Below are 18,606 nucleotides of genomic sequence, written 5' to 3'. Positions count from 1 at the left end.
GAGAGACAAAACATTGTCAAATCAGATTACCCAGTCTCCCATGACAAGCATAATACAGGCATGACTCAGCAGTGTTGATATACGCACACGCCAGAGCATTACATGCAGTCGGTACACAGAGAAGCCTGGATAGTGAATGTACACAAAGGCCCGCTGATTCGATCATGGTCCACATTCATTGTAGTTGATGTGCTGCTCAGGATAGACCATAATCAATTCTTAATTTACAGCACTCCATCAGGTCAGTAAACCTTATTTCCGCTAGATCAATACTGTAAAAGCCATATTTATAACGAAGTGCTAACTCTAACGAGTTAACGAGGAGAAATCTGTCGTTAAAACGAGAGAGCTTGGAAGCTCAGGGCCCTACGCTATGCTTTTATGCTTTTTTGCCTAGCTCATCGTACATGTTATAAGAACTGATGGAATTGTCTTTTTCCGTTCATTGGCCACATGGTATGGTATGGTATGGTATTGATTTATTTGAATTCGGTATCTCAACAGTACATTGTACAACTTGGGAAGATCCGAATGACATAGATACATAAACATAAAAGTGGAGTAGGTGCTACCGCGGATCATTTTATCGCAGATTGTGGGACTAAACTAATACCAGTATGCAAGTACACAAGAAATAAAAGCTGAATAAATACGACTGCATGACATTGGAGAAAAGCACCAATTAGAGCAAAACAAAGCGACACATCACTCATCGAAAACATTTTCAAAAAGGAGCTGTTTTAACCGGGTACATTGTGGCCCGTCATTAAGAAGGCAGGCAAGATGGGCGTTAAATGCAGAAGACGTATTGCAAGACTTCATTTCGAAGGGCAGAGCATTCCAAAGTAAAGCAATCCTACTGGACAATGAGCGATACCCACATGCAGTCTTATATCGGCATAACGAAAGATTATTTGCAGAAGAGCCGCGAGTGGTGTAAGCAGGTGTACTGTGCCTACAAAATAGAGAATCTAAACTGGCAACCGGGTGAGCTACTTTACACTGAAAGATAAATTTAATGAACAACTGTAAGAAACGGTGGTCCAGAGGACATAGCTTAAGAGAGTGGTAAAGGGGGTCCATGTCAGCACAGTAATGGGCACCACAGGCAGCTCGGATCGCACGACGGTGAACAGCAAATAGGCGCCCACGGTCTTTTGCAGATAAGCAGGGTAAGAACGATTGAAATGCAAATTCTAGATCAGATTGAATTACGCATAGCACATAAAGGCGACAAGCGCACGGGGACAGTTGACGAAAAGAACGCCGTAGAGCACCAATTTTGCGTGACACCTTGGCAACAAGCGTATCACAATGAGGTGTGAACGAGAGCTTGTTGTCAATTACAACCCCCAGACAGCGAGCACTGGACACTTCTGTCAGCACTTTACCATCGATACAGATAGTGGGCGTGGGACAGACCGGCGAGCGCTTGGGAGCGATGAACATTACAACAGTCTTATTCTCATTGATAGTCAGGCCAAGTTGCTGAAGATCAGTAGCGAGTGCTGATAACGTGTGGGAAACTAAATCTGCAGCCTCCTTTGCCGTCGGACAGGATGCGTACACCGTTTTGTCGTCCGCAAAAGCGAGCAATTTCGTCCCGGATGTGTCAGCAGTTGCAGGAAGGCGGCGAACATAGATGTTAAACAGAGTTGGGCCCAAGACACTGCCTTGCGGGACCCCACGAGTGACAGGTAGAAATGGAGAGACCTCACCGCACCTGAGGACCCGCTGGGCTCTGCCAGAAAGGTAGGATTTAAACCATGAGAGTGCTGATCCGCTGATACCAATCTCGTGCAAAGCCAAGAGTAGCTGCTGATGCTGCACACGATCGAACGCTTTACTAAGGTCAACAAACGCGACAGCAGAGGTCAGGCTCTGGTCCCGAGCAAGACACCAGTCATTAATTGCCAAAGAGAGCAGTTGATGGACGGAGCGATTTGGGCGGAACCCAAATTGGTGATCATGTAGGAATGCAGTCGAGTCCAGGTGACAGAATAGTTGCGACATTACCACGGATTCCAACACTTTGGACAGGATCGACGTCAGCGAAACTGGGCGGTAGCTCGTTGCGTTGTAGACATCAGTCTGAGCGGATTTTGGGATCGGGGTGATGTTGGCTCGCTTAAAGGCAGAAGGAAACACTCCACTGCTAAGAGACGCGCTGAAGATTTGTGCCAAAGAAGGCGCCAAGGAGGACGCCATGGCCTTGAGGAAACCAGGCAGAAGGCCATCTGGACCCAGTGCCTTACATCACTGTATTGCAAAAACGTTTCAATCGGTTTGAATATTATGAGTTAGGCAAAAATATTTGCAGAATTTATTGCGGATTGTTGTTTCTCTAATAATCATCTACTTTTGTTTTGCTCCTTCTTTAATTTTTATCTCCTTATAAATATTATTGTAAATCAACAAATTTTGGCCGATGAGAAATAGAAACCTCTCGATTAGAGAGGCTAAGATGCACGTTATTTCCGACGTGATGCGCAGTTTCACGTCAAATTTGAAATCGATCGGTATTTTTGCTCTCACATGCATCCATTGCTCAATCATGCATCATTTGCCTATATGACAAACGTTGGCCTGCGATTTACTTTGTCCGGTTGGTACCAAGCGGCGAAATCAGCGAAATTAAATCGCCAGCGAACATTAGTTGATTTTAATACAGGAATCGGATTTTCTGGCCTTTTTGTAGTAATACATCTACATTGACCTGTTGAGCCAATGACGACGCCGAATGCATGGTTGCCTGTGGAGCACATTACATAACTTTACAGTCTCCTAAAATACGTATCCTGTCCGACGGCAAAAGAGGCTGCAGATTTAGTTTTTCTGCGCGTCGACGGAATGTCTGCGACGCGAAAGTTCAGCTCGCGTTATTTGGCTCGCACGTCGAAAAAATCAACGCGAGTGACCTGCTGCTCACGTCGAAATTTGGACATTACATAACTTTACAGTCTCCTATATAAATACGTATCCTGTTCGACGGCAAAAGAGGCTGCAGATTTAGTTTTTCTGCGCGTCGACGGGATGTCTGTCCTGACGTTTACTGGGACCGGCGCTGACTCTGCCAATCACGGCGTTCTGGACTAGACGGGATGTCTGTCCTGACGTTTCCTGGGACCGGCTTAGACTCTGCCAATCACGGGCGTTCTGGACTCAACGGGATGTCTGTCCTGACGTTGCCTGGTACCGCCGGACTCTACCGATCACGGGCGTTCTGGAGTCGACGGGATCTCTCTTCCGACGTTTCCTGTGACCGGCACTGAATCGCTCGGTCACGCTTATTTTGGAGACGACGGGATCTCTCTTCCAAGGTATGTTTATGCTGACGCATCCTATCACCTAATCGGCGTCTTTTCTAATTTAATTTCCTCCTCGTCTCCCTATTTCTTTCCAAATCCCACTCTACATCAGGGAGTCGTAAGCATAATACGACGAATATTGGTACGGTACGGGACAGATACAGGAGCCCGCAAATATTGTGGACAGCTGTTATGTACAATCCTGTAGAGCCTTTGTAGTCACAGATACGGGACAGATACGGGACAGCGCCAGGCGTGACACAAACAAACAAACAAACACACAAACAAACAAATACCAAATTAAAGCTGTGTGGACCCTGGCTAGCGCCAGACGTTACTGAAGTAACGTCTTCTGCATAGCTACGGGAATAAAAATTGTTATACAGAAATCGATACATAAACTGTCCTATTGAGCGTTGAGAATAAGTGGGAATCGTTACCTTTGGTACACGTAAACCAGTCGATTTTGGGAAATCGTTATATATGCGCCTCGTTAGAATAATGGCTTTTACAGTAGTCAATCCTGGCATGCTGAAACTAGGATGCGGCATCATATTTCCGTTGGTGTTGATGATTTCTTAGCGCTACCAAAGTCGTTACACCCCAACCTGGCTGCTCGTACATGTGTAGCAAGTTGGGACAACACGACAGAGAGCCACAAGGGGTAACACAAACTGTGTGGCTCACCAAAGCATATGACTTCACCCTCCTGCATGCTATCACAGCGACTGTTCCACAGAACAGGACCTTAGTAAGGAGTTGGAACAATACAACTTAGTAACTGAGTGAGGTATTAAACTGAGGTAAGTGAGGTCCATGAACTGTTTGCAACACTGAACAGGCTACACAGATGCCCTGGTCCTGAGGTCGCAGCACTGACAAACACAATACCTAGCCTGCCCTGGACTGCCCTGGACTGGACACTCTCACAGAATGGCAAAGACCTGCTACCAGGGACTACACATTCAGTGCACTGACGGGACAAGAAGTGAACGTAGGAACATGTTGGTCCACACCATATCCGCCAAGGACAGAGGTAGCCTGGGATAAATGTCACGCGCCGTGCCGATAATAGACATTATAACTTGGTATAATTACTAAAGCGGAGAAGGCATAATTATATGGTGTTGCGCGTTTAAACGTGTCAACACTACAGAATACAGTCATGTGCATGTGCATGTAGTGTTAACCCTTTAAGAGCCACAGGAAAATTTCAAAATTCTGCATTTTTTCGTGTTCCTTGGATCATAGCTTCAGTTCTACTCACTCAATCCTCACAATCTAGGGCTTCTTGGAAAGGTTTCCGCGAGTGGAAGAGAATGAGGTCGATCATGATCGCCAGCACACCGTCTATCCAGCGCTAGATCGCAGCGACAGTACGAAAAATGCCCCAAATGCGTCCAATTGCGTCCCGCTCCAGATATTTCATTTTGCTCGATCGTGGAGTTCCAATTTTTTCGCCGTGTACTCTTGACAATATCAACAGTGAAACCCGTGCAAATTCGAGTAAACCAGCGTGGCGAAAAGTCTCAAAATTCTCAATACCAAAGTCGCACTGCGCGCTTTTGAAATTGCCGCGATCGCGGCTCAACTTACGAGTGATTTATCTCAGGAACCGTAGCTCGCAGCGCTTCTCGAATTGTTTCTCCCGACAGGTGAGAGTTTTCTCTTCGCCCTGGATATTTCGATTACTGGATTTGAGCGAGATTGGACTGAGTTACGATCTTTTGAAGTTTTGCATTTGAATGCGTCGTTTACGACGCATTCAAGTATGGGGCGGCTCTTAAAGGGTTAACAGTTATCTCAGGCGGGAAACCTAACAGCAACACCCAAACAGCTACTGCAAAGTGAGAACGTTTTGATAGATTTTCGCTATTTTAGCAACCATCACCCATGGGAGAATTTTAATCACCTCCAACTCTTCTCAACATTGGGTGTGGACAATATATGATCCAACTGAAGAGATTAAATCACGAAAGTTTCTCGCCGTGAACCAGTACAACTCTTGACAGCGTACAATTGCGCGCAGCAAAAGACGAACGTTTGGCGCTTTGTAGAAACCAGCGCTAACCAGCGACTAAAATACATTGTAGATAGCAATCATTGGTGTCACGATGTTCCCGGCATGCATGGTGTGTAGAAACTCTCGGTTAATCAGCTTGACCACCAAGTGCAAACACACTGCACATTGCCTTTCAAAGTGCTATTTGGTCAATGCTCTGACCGCCAAATATGTAGTTGGCGCCACTAGCGCTATCTTTTAAAGTGCTATTATGTCATTGCTCTGACCGCCAAAGTGCCGGTTATAAGGACTTGCTTGCTACCTTGTTAATCACCATTGTATTCGACTCGAAGAGTAATAGTACGAAAGGCCTAGTCGAAACTATATGGCTTCTGTGCTTCGTGTGCTGATTTGCTTTCCTCCAACCAAGAATCTACATTGCACATTCTGACCATAACTGAAAATAGCCACACGCTGTATTCATAACACTTGGAGAACGATTTTACTTTTGATAGGAATTACAGAATCATAATGGAGGTTTAGCATCGCGAATGTCGCGTTCGAGTTTGTGTACATTTTTCAGTTCGCGAACTGGATTGCGAACTTTCGCATGATTCGTTCGGAAAAGCAGTTGAAACATGAATCGCGGATTCGCGTTGGGATTGGGACAGTCATAATTTACTATGTTGTACTACCTGTACGTATGTGCGACCTGTCAACGTCATGCAAGTGCGAATTATGTTTGCTAAGCCTCATCATAATGTGAATTCCATCACTGAGTTCAATGTTCATTGTAGTGCGAACACGAAGTTCGTCTTGCTAAACACCCGCATTGTTTGGCGAGAAGGGTGTCTTGCCGGTACATTGGGTGAAGTACATGCAATAATTAAAGTATACATTGCAACACACGTCGACAAAGACAATACTGTAAAACATGTAAATATAACGAGGAACCAAATCTAACGTTTTAACGAGTTACATTTCCTCGTTATAATAAGTTCTGTTGAGGCTGTAAGGCCACATACGTGATATGAGCAGGTATGCCTGAAGAGTGAAGACTGCAGAATTGTTATCGTATGTTCCCGTTAACCTATGGATTTTGGACAATCGTTAAATTTGCGACTCGTTATAATAACATGTCTTACAGTATGTAGCTGCGTGCAGTACATCATTCTAGCAAAGAGTTGGACAGTTGCGTCAGACTACTTCGTTCGAAGTACAAAGTAGCATTGATCAGGCCATCACCAATTGATCATCCTTGAATTAGCATTTACTAACTAAAGAATGACTGCAGTATGAGTGTGACAACCTCCAGTCTAAATATTGCCGCTGATCTTTAAATGCTTTACTCTAAGCACCAACAACACAGTCTTTTCAACAGACAACGACTCCTCCACTCCCATCAAGAATGGCATGCAAGTAGTTAGAAGTGCGACAATGAATCGAATAAAGCCGCCGCTGCCAATCTGATCAAGGACGCACGTCTTTACGAGACATAAGCAGCAGTTTCCAAAAAAACTTTCCTCCAACCCTCTACTGCTCATGCCAGGGGACACAACTGAACACTCACCGAGTATTTCCTCAAACTGCTGGCGAGCGGGCTCACTGGCGCTGCTGAATGTACCACTTGTGCAGCTGAAGCATCGCGCTGCCAGGCCACGCACTGTCGAGCCACCTGCTTCAGAGCACACGGGGGGAAACAAGCAGAGAAGGCGAAAGTACTTAGCCACACTCCAACACTCCTAGTAGAAATGCCTGGGTAGATAATTGGTCTAGAACAACACAAAAGCAACTGTATAGTCTACTTTCAATAATACAATCCGTCCTGGACTCCTCGAGACATGCAGGTAATTGCATGACTCCTCTAGAGTGTGTGACTCACAGAGTTGGCATACCCACATGCACACATGCATGCATGCAGTGACTAGGGCTGAAAAGAATACTCAATGAAGCGAACGAATATTCTTTTTTCCGAATACACTTGTAACGAAGAATACTCCGAATATTCAAAACCATGCAATATCCATGGCTACCTAGTTGTATCCATGGCAACCATAGACTAGGCATCGGCGGATAATGCTAGCACTAAAAGAAGCATTTTTCGCACGTTTTCGCTATACGGCAGTGCACCCGCACAAACCTACGTTTTGGGAGAGAAAGTAGCATTTTCACTTCTACAGTACTCAGAACTTCTGACCCACGTACTTGTTTGTCATCCCAAAGCGGCAAAGGCAAACAAAACGATACCCCGTAGACTACGCTACCGGTCACGGAACCATGTAACCCTGTGCGCTACCGGTCACGGAATCTTGCAGAATCCCTGTTCTGGTAGCCCTGAAAAGCCATATTGGTCTTCCACGGCGGCCTGAACTGTTCTGCTTGTTTACGGAAGTGAGCTCCATCGCGGATAAAGTCTGCGAGCTCCGAATGCAGAACAGATCCAAGCACAAACTCTGTTGGCATAAGAACTCCAGGCACATGTAGAGTTGTTTTCTTGTTCAACCTGTGAGTTTCTCGACATTTTGGGTGGCCGTTTCCGAGGATGGCTGCAACAGGCAGCCACGCAATAGAGGAGCTGTCCAGCAGCGATTCAAACAAAGGGGGTGGAACTAGTTCCTGCCATGAATCAGCAGCGGTACTGAAGAGATTACCGAGGGCTCCTGGTGCCGAAACTTCGAGGAAGAGTCCTTATCCGCAGCGGAAAATCTGCCAAGCACAAAGAGGATCTCAGTGGTGCAGGTTTGTCAGCTGCTGTCCCCGATGATGTGATCACAAAGAGTGCATAATGCAGCACTTCTCTCACCTGACGAGAAAGCAGCAATAGTGAAGGCAGACATTACGTACAGTGATGGCCGCTACACCGTTGGCATTTTGTGGAACGATGCAGTTTCAGAATTGCCAGACAACTATGCTATGGCTTGTAGTCCTGTGCAACACCGAGAAGCGCCTGACGTAGCCAAGTCCTATGCAGACACTATCAGCAAATACCTCCAGAAGGGGTATATCCGGAAGGTGTTCCCAGAAGAGGCAGAGCCCGACCGGACGTGGTACTTGCCACACTTCGTGATTGTGAAGGCAGATCGCACCACAACGAAGACAAGGATTGTGTTCGACGCCTCAGCATCCTGCAATGGTGTGTCGCTAAACGACAGGATACACACAAGACCAAAATTGCAATTATCACTGCTAGACGTGTTGTTGCGCTTCCGTCACCACCCCATTGCTCTGGTCTGCGACATCGCAGAGATGTACCTGCAGATTCAAGTCAAAGAAGAAGACCGGCCATGTCTACGCTTTCTGTGGCGGAACCTGGATGATGCCATGCAGCCCGAAGAATACGAGTTCACACGTGTCGTGTTTGATGTGAATGCCTTGCCATTCTTGGCACAGTATGTGTCCCAGGAACACGCGCGCAATCACAGCAGCAAGCACCCAAGAGCAGCTGATACGATCACCATGTCCACGTACTCTGAGAAGTCACCAGATGACGCTATTGAGTTGTACCATGAGCTGTCGCAGATGTGGGCATCAGCTGGAATGCGAGCTCGAAAGTTGCTGTCTAACTCGCCCGAAGTAATGCAGCATATTCCTGCAGAAGATCTCGCTAAGGAGATACCGTAGATCTCGAATCGGGTAGTCTGTCAAGTGTGAAGACGCTAGGAGTACTGTGGTCTTCAGTCACTGATGAATTTAGCTTCAAGCCTCGCAAGCCAGAGGACATCACAGACTTCACAAAGCGTACCTTCCTCAAGTTGTTGGCAACGGTGTTCGATCCGCTGGGAATGGCAACGCCTGTGATAGTACTCGGTCGACAGATACTGCAAGACATCTGGATTGGTGGATATGATTGGGACGACCCACTACTAGACAGCATCAATGCGCGCATCAAGAAGTGGTTGCAGCAGTTGTCGGATCTGTCCAATGTTACAGTCCCGAGGTGTCTTCAAGAGCAACGAGAAGACAATTGAGTCGAGCTACATGTATTCTGTGACGCATCGCAGATTGCCTATGGCGCGGTAGCGTACTACAGAGTGGAGTACAGCGGTGGTGACATTTCATCTCGTTTCGTAGCATCACGTGTCAAGATTGCTCCTGTGCAAGTCGTATCTGTCCCTCGTCTCGAGCTGCAAGGTGCTGTGATGGCAGCACAACTCGCTCAGTCAGTTGCAGCCACCCAGGAGATCCCCATCGAGAAAGTCACACTGTGGTCTGACAGTGCCAACGTCCTCTGGTGGGTGAAGAGACGCTGAATCTCCGCTACTCGATGGGCCACAAACGGCTTGAAGACTCGACTGCGGCTCTTCACCCACCATCACAGCAACATCTGACAAATGGTGTATTTCTGCCTCCTTGGACCTAGACTCATCACCCTAAGGCTAAACATTACAGAGTACGGACCCTGGCATTTTCATTTTGGGGGGAAGTTCTCCTCGACGATAGCGGTGTGCGTGTATAACTAGAGCAAACTCAAACACAAGGTACGACATTGACACTATACAGGCTGTGCAGCCACCCTGCTTTGCGCAGGATAGTCCTGATTCAGACCGACACACTTGTATACATTTACATGGGACAAAGGTCAAAAAGAATGGTTCCACCAATTAAATACGTTGTAACGCTGCGTTTTATGCACGTAGCTAAATGCTAAGGCAATCATCAGACAACTAACATTTACATGATGGGAGATAATTATTGCCTTTGTACATGGACATGTATTCTGGGTGTCCTTCTTTGGAATGGTGGCAAGGTTGGACAGACCAGGATTTGACGTGTAATCCAAGTTGTCGTGCTGTGTATGATGACTCCTGCTTTAGTGTCCGTCAGCTCCACGTTTCAGAGGCTGTACTCATTCGCTTGCGTAACCCAGTGCTTTCATCAGGAGTGTGCACTTACAGTTTTCACTTCGCTTACTGCACTCACAGACTGACAATAGCTATTCAAGTACACCCTATATCTAACACAGAAAACCAGATACACTACGTAACAGTATGCAACAACTTCCTTATTATAATGCACTCGTAATGTGCAACCTGGCGATAGAGGAAAATGAGTTGTGACTTTGCAGTGGTCAGAAAAACAGCATGTCTGTGAACATGTTTTCCCATGTGTCCATTGTTTGTCTTTCAAAACGGAAGAGACATGATTGTACTCTGCTTATTCAACATACTTTTCTGTGATATTTTCATTTCATTTCCTGAAATTGTCATAACATGATTCAGACTGTGATCTACATGTAGCACACTAGTACTCACCGAAGCGAGATGCAAACAACGCCATGGCAATGAGATACGAATGGTCTTGGATCCGTGCTCAGCTTCGATAGAAGTCGGAAACAAGATTGACTGATGTCAAGGTAAAGAAGAGTATTATGTTGCTGTCAATACATGCAGTACACATGGTACAGGAAAACAGGAAAGCAGAAAAATCTTGGAACGAAGAGTGGAGACAGCATGCATGCATGCAGAAGTCAAAAGTTTCAAAACTCAAAAAAGTCTGCACGACGTCATGCCTAACATTTGCCATCGAAATGATGACGTAACCGTGTACTCATGATTCATGAAGCTTTTGAAGGTGTCACTTGACTCACTTCAACTCACTTGCAGCTTGCTCTTGCGAAATCAAAACGATACGAGCCGTCCATCAAAGTCCACCACAACTTCAGCCTATTCCAGAACAGCAGGGAAGCAGATTATTTAGCTTGCTCAGCATCCAATCTCCACGCCTGAATTTCTTATCCCAAATCGAACTAAGCACTGGAGCCTGACGTGGAAGTAGATGTAGCATTACTTCTCTTTGTTTCTGCCCTATAAACATTATTGTTGTGGAGATCAATAATTTGCGGAGTTTTCTTGGTCCGTGTACGTATCCTGGCCATTTCCCAGTTTAGTTTACTTGCTACCAGTGTGTATAGTTGGAGGAAACCTGAGGATCGTTGAAAAATGAACTGCAGGACGCACAAAACTTGCCTTGTAAGTATCGTTTCGTTCTGTTTTTAAGAAAAACTGCTTGGCTAAAGTATGATTGGATACAAAATGACTTGTACATAATTATGCCGGCAGCATCTCCAATCACATGCACGTAGCTCTTGCAACTTGTCTTTGACTTTGTGAGCCTGTGCACATGGCTCCAACTCTCCACAATACTGAGAAGGAAGAGTTTAACAAAACACTGGTCTTGTCACAGGCCTGTATAGAACTTAGCTGATTCCCAGGAAATATGTAGCCAAATGAAAACATGCATGGAGCTGTGAGTGTCCATACTTATTATTGTATAATTATAGTTCTTTAACCCTTTACTGTCCGTACATACAAGCATCGATCCAATGGGATCGATGGGGTAGGCATTTGGAAAATATCGTAACTTGCTCAAATCTAGGTCTTTTGGAGAGATCGAAATATGTAGGTCGAAGAGAAAAGTCTCAGCTGTCGCCTCGAACAATTCCCGAAGCGATACGAACAGCGGTTGCTGAGTTATCGTACTCGTAATTCTGGTCCCAGGAAAAGTGCGTTCAGAGCGCGACGCGCATGTCGACGGCTGGGATTTTCCCTGTTTACGTCACCTGTTGGCAAGGCTACACCGATTCAAATTCAAAAGTAGGTTCCCGGGAGTCTCTACGAAAATATTTGAGCTCGATACGAGCAACAGGGGTGACATGGTGGATTGAGATCGATCTCGAGCGTGAGCTCAGCGCTTTTGCGCGTTCCCTGGCTTGCAGCGCTGGACCAGTGCATCCTGTGGCGCCGAGTGTGGGCTCATTGCGTTCGTCTCGTCAAGACCTTTCCAGGATGCCCAAGATCGTGGAAATCGTCAAATTCAAACCAAAGTTACGTCTCATTTTAGTTTCAGATTTTGTGGTTGCGTGGGCTTGTATACATTTTAATCGGACAGTAAAGGGCTAATCAGCCTCTCTGAAACTGTGAGTAGCCGGTGGATATACATGTAGGGCTAAACAATATGACCTGGATCAGTTTTTCTTTGACCTTTGCAGTGCCAAACTCAAAGTTTCTAATGCTGCTGCTGTTGCTGCTGCCATGTACATTGTTGCACTGCTGCTAATGCTTCTGTCTGCTTTCGTCTTCTTCAGACTCTGGAAAAACGACAGGTGGAAGAATGTGTACTCGGTACGTAAGCTTACACTGTAATTGTATCGTCTTGAAAGCGACCGGGGGGGGGGGGGGGGGGGGGGCTGTTGATGTACCCCATTCTCTGGACCACTACATCTCTTTGTATCTGCCACAGCCACGGTTAGCTGACTGGTACTATAGGAGAACTGGATATCGTGCAGATACTGGTGATTTTGCCCTATACATGTACTAGATTCGGGCAGATTTCTGGTCTGTCCAACACTGCCCTGAACAAGAAGCCCGAATGACGGTGCTCTGCTGTGAGCTGACCTCGCGTTCTGAGGGTGTATTTTCATACTAAGTTTCCATACTAAGTGCACTGTTAATGACACCATGGCGCTGGCACACGACTGCAATATCGTTCTACATCCACACAGAGCCAGTGACCCGGTGTGGTGGCTGCCATGCCGGGCAAGGACACAAACTTACTGACCAAATTCATTGTGAGCAGGATGATATTCCAATAGCTAGACGGTGTCACATCCAATTCAATCTGGGAAGGAAAGGCGTACTGGGGTGATTTCACATGACCCGTTTAAAGGCGATTGCACGTATGACGCCATCATCATGGCATCACACCAAGGAAAGGCACCCTCAGTCCATCAAATGTATGTCTTTCGGACTCTTTTGCACAGGGTTGTGCTGGACAGTGCTGGATCCCTATTCATTTTCGCGGTGCATTTTGCTGTGATGATGGGATTGTGAGCCCGCTCGTTTGAATTATGTATTTTGTAGTCGTTGCTTAAAGGGGAAGTTAAGGCAAAAATTAAAATTTCACCAGTTGTAGTCTTCGGGGTGCTGAGTCGAATGGTCGTGGTCCGAGGAAGCTGAGACGCTTTATTCCCAATCGAACATGGTTGAAGAAGCTGTCACGTGCTCCTGCGTACGCCAGTCACCTGGTCACCATGCCTGCAGGGTACAACTTACTAGCCTGTTTGACCTTTTTTGGGTGCAGTCCTGTCACTCGAGTTGAACTCGAGTTGAACCTTGGTGTGAAAGTTGTCGCCTGCTGGCGTGGTGACCAGGTGATTTGGGCACCCAGGAGCACGTGACCGCTTGTTCAACCATGTTCGATTGGGAATAAAGGAGGAACGCTGCATCGCAGCCTTTTCGGACCAAAACCAGTCGACTCAGCGTCCAAAAGACTACAACATATGGGCCAATCGCGGTCATCCGTGCTTTTATAAGAACGAAATGGCGCTTTTAGCGACATTTTGCATACAAATCCCCATCTAGTAGGGCGCAGTCACCCAGTTTCGGTGGAAGTGCGCGAGTTCGATTGGGATTCAAGTAGGAAGGGAGCGTCTCAGCTTCCTCGGACCACGACCATTCGACTCAGCACCCCGAAGACTACAACTGGTGAAATTTTAATTTTGGCCTTAACTTCCCCTTTAATATCAGTGAATTTCTGTGCCCATGCAGGTATCTTCCATACTGTGCTCTTTCGCCGGTTACAGCCCAAGGTGAGTCAGAGTGCATGATACATACCAGTTGTACTAGCTAACTTGCAAGTCAATTAGTGGTGTATAGAGCTAAGTCCATGTGTGTGTGTGTGTGTGTGTGTGTGTGTGTGTGTGTGTGTGTGTGTGTGTGTGTGTGTGTGTGTGTGTGTGTGTGTGTGTGTGTGTGTGTGTGTGTGTGTGTGTGTGTCTTGGGTACTTAACGTGTGGGATCACTTCCACGAGTCCATGCTCTTGTTTGTGTTTTTGGTTTTTGTTCTTTTTTATTTCACAATGCGCGTATGCATACCGTGAAACCTACCTAAGCCGACCGCTCAAGGGACCTTCCAAGTGTGACTTTCGTGCACAGGTGGCCGCCTTATCCAGCGTCATTTGACTGGAAATAGCATCCCTTGATCCTGGTTGTAGTGGTCCCCTAGGGCAGGTGGTCGCTTATCAGAGTGGTCGCCTTGACTTTATTTTTACTGTACATTCTACTGGATGCTGAGTCGTATGTGTTGTTCTACGTTACAAGTAGAACTGGCATGGCAAGACACAGTAAGGTGTGTAGTGTCAAGTGATTTACTGCTGTGTTCCTCGTTTGTTGCTTGACTGGCAGATGGTGTTCCGGCAAAGTGACGGAGAAACGTTTGCTGTTGGTACTGTAGGTTATGAAGACCAGCGGTGTGATCACGTCGAGTCAACTTTCGTAAGTTCAGGAGCATGCAAGTTGTTCTCTGTACTGTAGTGGATTGGACGGTGCGTGCGGTCTTCAAGAACAGCTATAGACCGGTTAACGCTTCTGACACCACGCATGCACATGCACTCTATTGAATGTGACTTGTCAATGTGTTTGATCCGTATTAGACTGTGCATGCCGGCGTGTTTCTCTCTGCGTAGGCACGCTGCTCGTCACCGCAGCTTCATGACAGTGTGAAGAAGCGAACTCATACATTTGCAGCATCACTAGCTGCAAGGCCGGATGTGCGATCCGCTGAGGTCAGTATCAGTGGGTTATGCTTGCTTTCATTCCTACCTTTGGGCACATCTCGGGTTGTCTCATTTGTATGGCTCGGGGGAAAGCCAACCTGACCTGCCCGAAGTGCTTCGTGAAGGAAGTAGCACCGTATTCAAGTGCATAGACTAGTGTTCATGTCGCTAGGGACGCATAGCACTCCCCCCTCCCTCGTGCTGCTTTAGTCATGAGGTTGGATTTACTGGCTGGTATTTGGCTGGTATTTTATTTGCCTACTAGAGTAGTAATTTAGAAGTAGCGACGAACTCGGCCAAGAGTGCAGTGTGGAGAGGTGGACAGCAAGAGTGCAGTGTGGAGAGGTGGACAGCAAGAGTGCAGTGTGGAGAGGTGGACAGCAAGAGTGCAGTGTGGAGAGGTGGACAGCAAGAGTGCAGTGTGGAGAGGTGGACTGTTCAAATCATTTACTAGAGTAGTAATACATTGAAGTACTTGTAGCGCATTCTCATACTATTTATCCCTGTCTGGTGTCGTCTTCTTCTTCTTCCTCCTCCTCTTCACAGATTCGCCTGTCATTCTTTGAAAAATCAAGAGGCACCTGGTTCGCCTCGCAGGCCAACTGGGAAGAATGGGTGGTAGAGGTGAATTTCCGGGAATGTTCCAGTGACAGTGGTAAGCTCGGCAGAATATGTAGCAAATCTTGTGCAATATTCACTTGTTTAATATCAAGAATTTTACTTTTTATTTTGCTTGGGTAGAGCATTAGGGAGCATCTCATAAGTTCGCACTTTTTTTGTAAACGTAACGCATTTCGAATAGACTTTACCCCCCTACCTCCCCCCACTATTTGAAAGTCTTATCGCACATTTTCAGTGTAGATCTACTGTACTGTACATGTCCATGCCATGGTATGCACAATCATGTACAATGTTCAAGTACATGGACATGGACGCTAGTGTGGAAGTGAATGGCATACAGTAGTACCACATCTACTGGCAGTACTGAGTACAAGTAAGTATTGGTTACAGTCTTAGTTCAATCAATGACATGTACACACACATAAACAGAGTTACTCCACAACGACTGTACTGTCAAAGCTGGCCAGGTGGCAGGTACACGGTTTGATCAGGCTGGTGTGACATTTGACACCTCTGAGTAGCCTGCATGGGTAGTGCAAGGGTTAGAAAACACCCGTACCCTGCTATCTGAAGCGGTCTAGCACAAGCACAGCACTGTATTGCACACATCCAGAAAATGTGCGAACTGTCATTTTTCTATCCGAAATGGGCGCTACCCCCCTACCCCTGTTTCGAAATGCGTTACGTTTAGAAACAAAATGCGAACTTATGAGATGCTCCCTTAATTTGCTGGCCATATACATGTAGTAAGCGAAGGTTCCTGGTTCGGGTCCAGGTGGTGACAGTCAATTTTTTTCTTCTGACTTTTCGCGCTTCCAACTCCCTCAAACTTTTGAAAATTTTACTTTTCACTGGGATTTCATAGCTTCATGTTGTGCGTTTTTCTCCCTGTATGGTTTGTCTAGAGCGACAGGCATCACGTGTGGAAGCTGGACGAGATCTGTCAGCAGCGGTAAGAGCTAAAAATGCATCTAATGAGTCAGTGACGGCTTTGCTTCTCGCTCTCTGTCCTTTCTCTGAAGCACATGTGTGGGTGTGTCGTGGGCCATCTCGCAGTGGTACAATGAAGCGTTGCGCTTTGCAAGTTTAGGAAACTTCTCATTCCGTTTGTGAATGTGTGCATGTGTGTGTGTGTGTGTGTGTGCGTGCGTGTGTGTGTGATTTCTCTTTCTGCAGATCATGGATATTTCAGATACCCTGTCCCAGATGGGCACAGCTCACTGTCCGCTTTTCACCGATGGCAAGGACGCCAACTATGTGTTTGATTCGCAATTCGACGACGTCTCACCCTACTTTCACCAGGTAGTTATTAGCACACATAGATCCGCCTGGGTGCATTGCATAGTGCGTCGAATCCGCCTGGGTGCCTTGCACAGTGCGTCGAATCCGCCTGGGTGCATTGCACAGTGCGTCGAATCCGCCTGGGTGCATTGCACAGTGCGTCGAAATGAGTTTGGAAACGGAGCTGCTTTCCATCGTGCTTTGTAAGAGTTGGAAAGTTCGAACGTGAAATCAAATGTTTGTTTGTGGCACACGCATACTGTAATTTCACAAATTTTCGGTGTACTTTTATTTTCGGTACTTTCGGTGCATCTGTTTCATACCTAAAATTTCAATACACCGAACAAACACTAACACACATAATCCAATAGGGAACTGCTTCTCTGTACCGAAAATTTCTGTTCACCTAACCTGGCCTTTTGCCCTCATACCGAAAATATTGAGCACCGAAAATTTCTGAAATTAGAGTACCCCGGCCCAAGAGAGACTATCACTCCAAGTCCGGGATCCCGCGCCTAGTCTTAACATTGTACTACTAGGTAGTGTACTATTCATTTAATAGTGTGCATTTGTGCTGTCTCTCTCGTTGTGCAGATAGTGTTCAGCACTGTTGTGCAGATAGTGTTCAGCACTGTTGTGTTTTCTAAGCCTTAATACATGTACTGTACTGGATATTACTCATCATATTAGTATGTTTATGTGCCATCTCCCTTCCTGTACAGATTGTGTTTAACATTGGTGAAGAACCCAGCGGAGGAACGATGACGGCGTTCGGACGGCTTGTGAGGGGCACGTTTGCCTGACCGCATTGCTTGAGACAATCCTGGAACAGCATTGCTTGAGGCAGTCCTGGAGCCAGTGCCGTTCTGTTGGACCTTCCCTTGGTATAGCCACAGTGCTGTGTGTGCGTGTGTGTGTGTGTGTGTGTGCGTGTGTGCGTGTGTGTGTGCGTGTTTGTGTCCTCTTGGAATCGTTTTGTGCCATGTCCCATTTTTCACTTACTCCCAGTCCGGTGACTATCAATCCTCCCACTCAGTACTAAGGCTATCCTCAATGCCACCACTCCACGGTGCTACACTATTCTCCAGCCCATATTTCCTTTACTACTCTACCCGCTATCATGCTGTGCACGTATTGCTTTTAAAGCTGCTTCTACTACTAGGGCTAGTTTTCCGTTTCCTAGACATGCATCAACACTGCTGCAGGCATGGCACTGCAATCTTTTAGTTTAAAAAAACTCCATACTAGTGATATGGTGCAGTCGACTGGCGAATCCAGATTGTTATATTTCGGTACCGAACCGCCCGGACTGGCCCAGTCGAGCACACTGACACACGCCGAACACGTCCCATCAAACATGCCCAACTTTTTGTATGACAATGTGCTCTCCTGTTTTTAGCATTTGTCTGTTTATCATCTCTGAGCAGTCTCTGAGTATGCTCACTGTTTCTTGATCTTCTAGTTTCAGCAGGACAGTGTGGTTATGTACAATGTATTCCTCTTGACTTCAGGTCATTCTCTCGAGCTGATTCGTTCTATCTTCTATTTTACTAGTATCTGCTTTTTAAATTAAAGAAGGAACTAATTATTTATCCATCAGAACTTTGTTAGCATGTGAAATTGTTGTATCGTTTATCCTGTTGGTGTCACAACACGAGTCTGTAAACCCCACAGCGAGAGCCGCCTGTCCATGTCGCCAAGAGTAAAATAAGCTCCCTGAAGCGTATGTACTCTTGATGTCACCAAGAGTACATAACCCAGGTTATGTACTCTTGATGTCACATGTACAGTTGTTGGTTCTTCTCAGGGAGTCGTAAAATGCCGGTATTTTACGACTCCCT

At 46.3% G+C, this 18,606-nt stretch overlaps 2 protein-coding genes across 3 annotated transcripts in view; one reads left to right on the top strand and one right to left on the bottom strand.

Annotated features, from left to right (window-relative positions):
* Positions 1-10,725, bottom strand: part of LOC135822234 (2-amino-3-ketobutyrate coenzyme A ligase, mitochondrial-like) — a 35,599-nt gene extending 24,874 nt beyond the window's left edge. Inside the window, exons 1-2 of one of the 2 annotated variants that reach the window (XM_065334955.1) lie at positions 10,563-10,725; positions 6,881-6,988 (exon numbers count right to left, since the gene is read on the bottom strand). In XM_065334955.1, coding sequence (XP_065191027.1) covers positions 6,881-6,988; positions 10,563-10,587 — 133 coding nt within the window. In that variant the 5' untranslated portion in view covers positions 10,588-10,725. The remainder of the gene's footprint in view (positions 1-6,880; positions 6,989-10,562) is intronic. The other variant, XM_065334956.1, reaches the window with a different exon arrangement.
* A 186-nt stretch (positions 10,726-10,911) lies between these two features.
* On the top strand, positions 10,912-18,400 carry LOC135822230 (autophagy-related protein 101-like). The gene is made up of 9 exons (XM_065334952.1): positions 10,912-11,279; positions 12,395-12,431; positions 13,857-13,897; positions 14,493-14,582; positions 14,774-14,872; positions 15,410-15,518; positions 16,390-16,436; positions 16,661-16,786; positions 17,488-18,400. The coding sequence occupies exons 1-9, from the start codon at positions 11,250-11,252 to the stop codon at positions 17,566-17,568; spliced, it is 660 nt and encodes a 219-aa protein (XP_065191024.1). The 5' UTR covers positions 10,912-11,249; the 3' UTR covers positions 17,569-18,400.
* The last annotated feature ends 206 nt before the right edge of the window (positions 18,401-18,606 follow it).

The sequence above is a fragment of the Sycon ciliatum genome, chromosome 8 (genome assembly GCF_964019385.1).
Source record: "Sycon ciliatum chromosome 8, ocSycCili1.1, whole genome shotgun sequence".
Classification (NCBI taxonomy): domain Eukaryota; kingdom Metazoa; phylum Porifera; class Calcarea; order Leucosolenida; family Sycettidae; genus Sycon; species Sycon ciliatum.
Note: the sequence above shows the minus strand (reverse complement) of the source record. Positions and strands in the feature narration are given on the sequence as shown.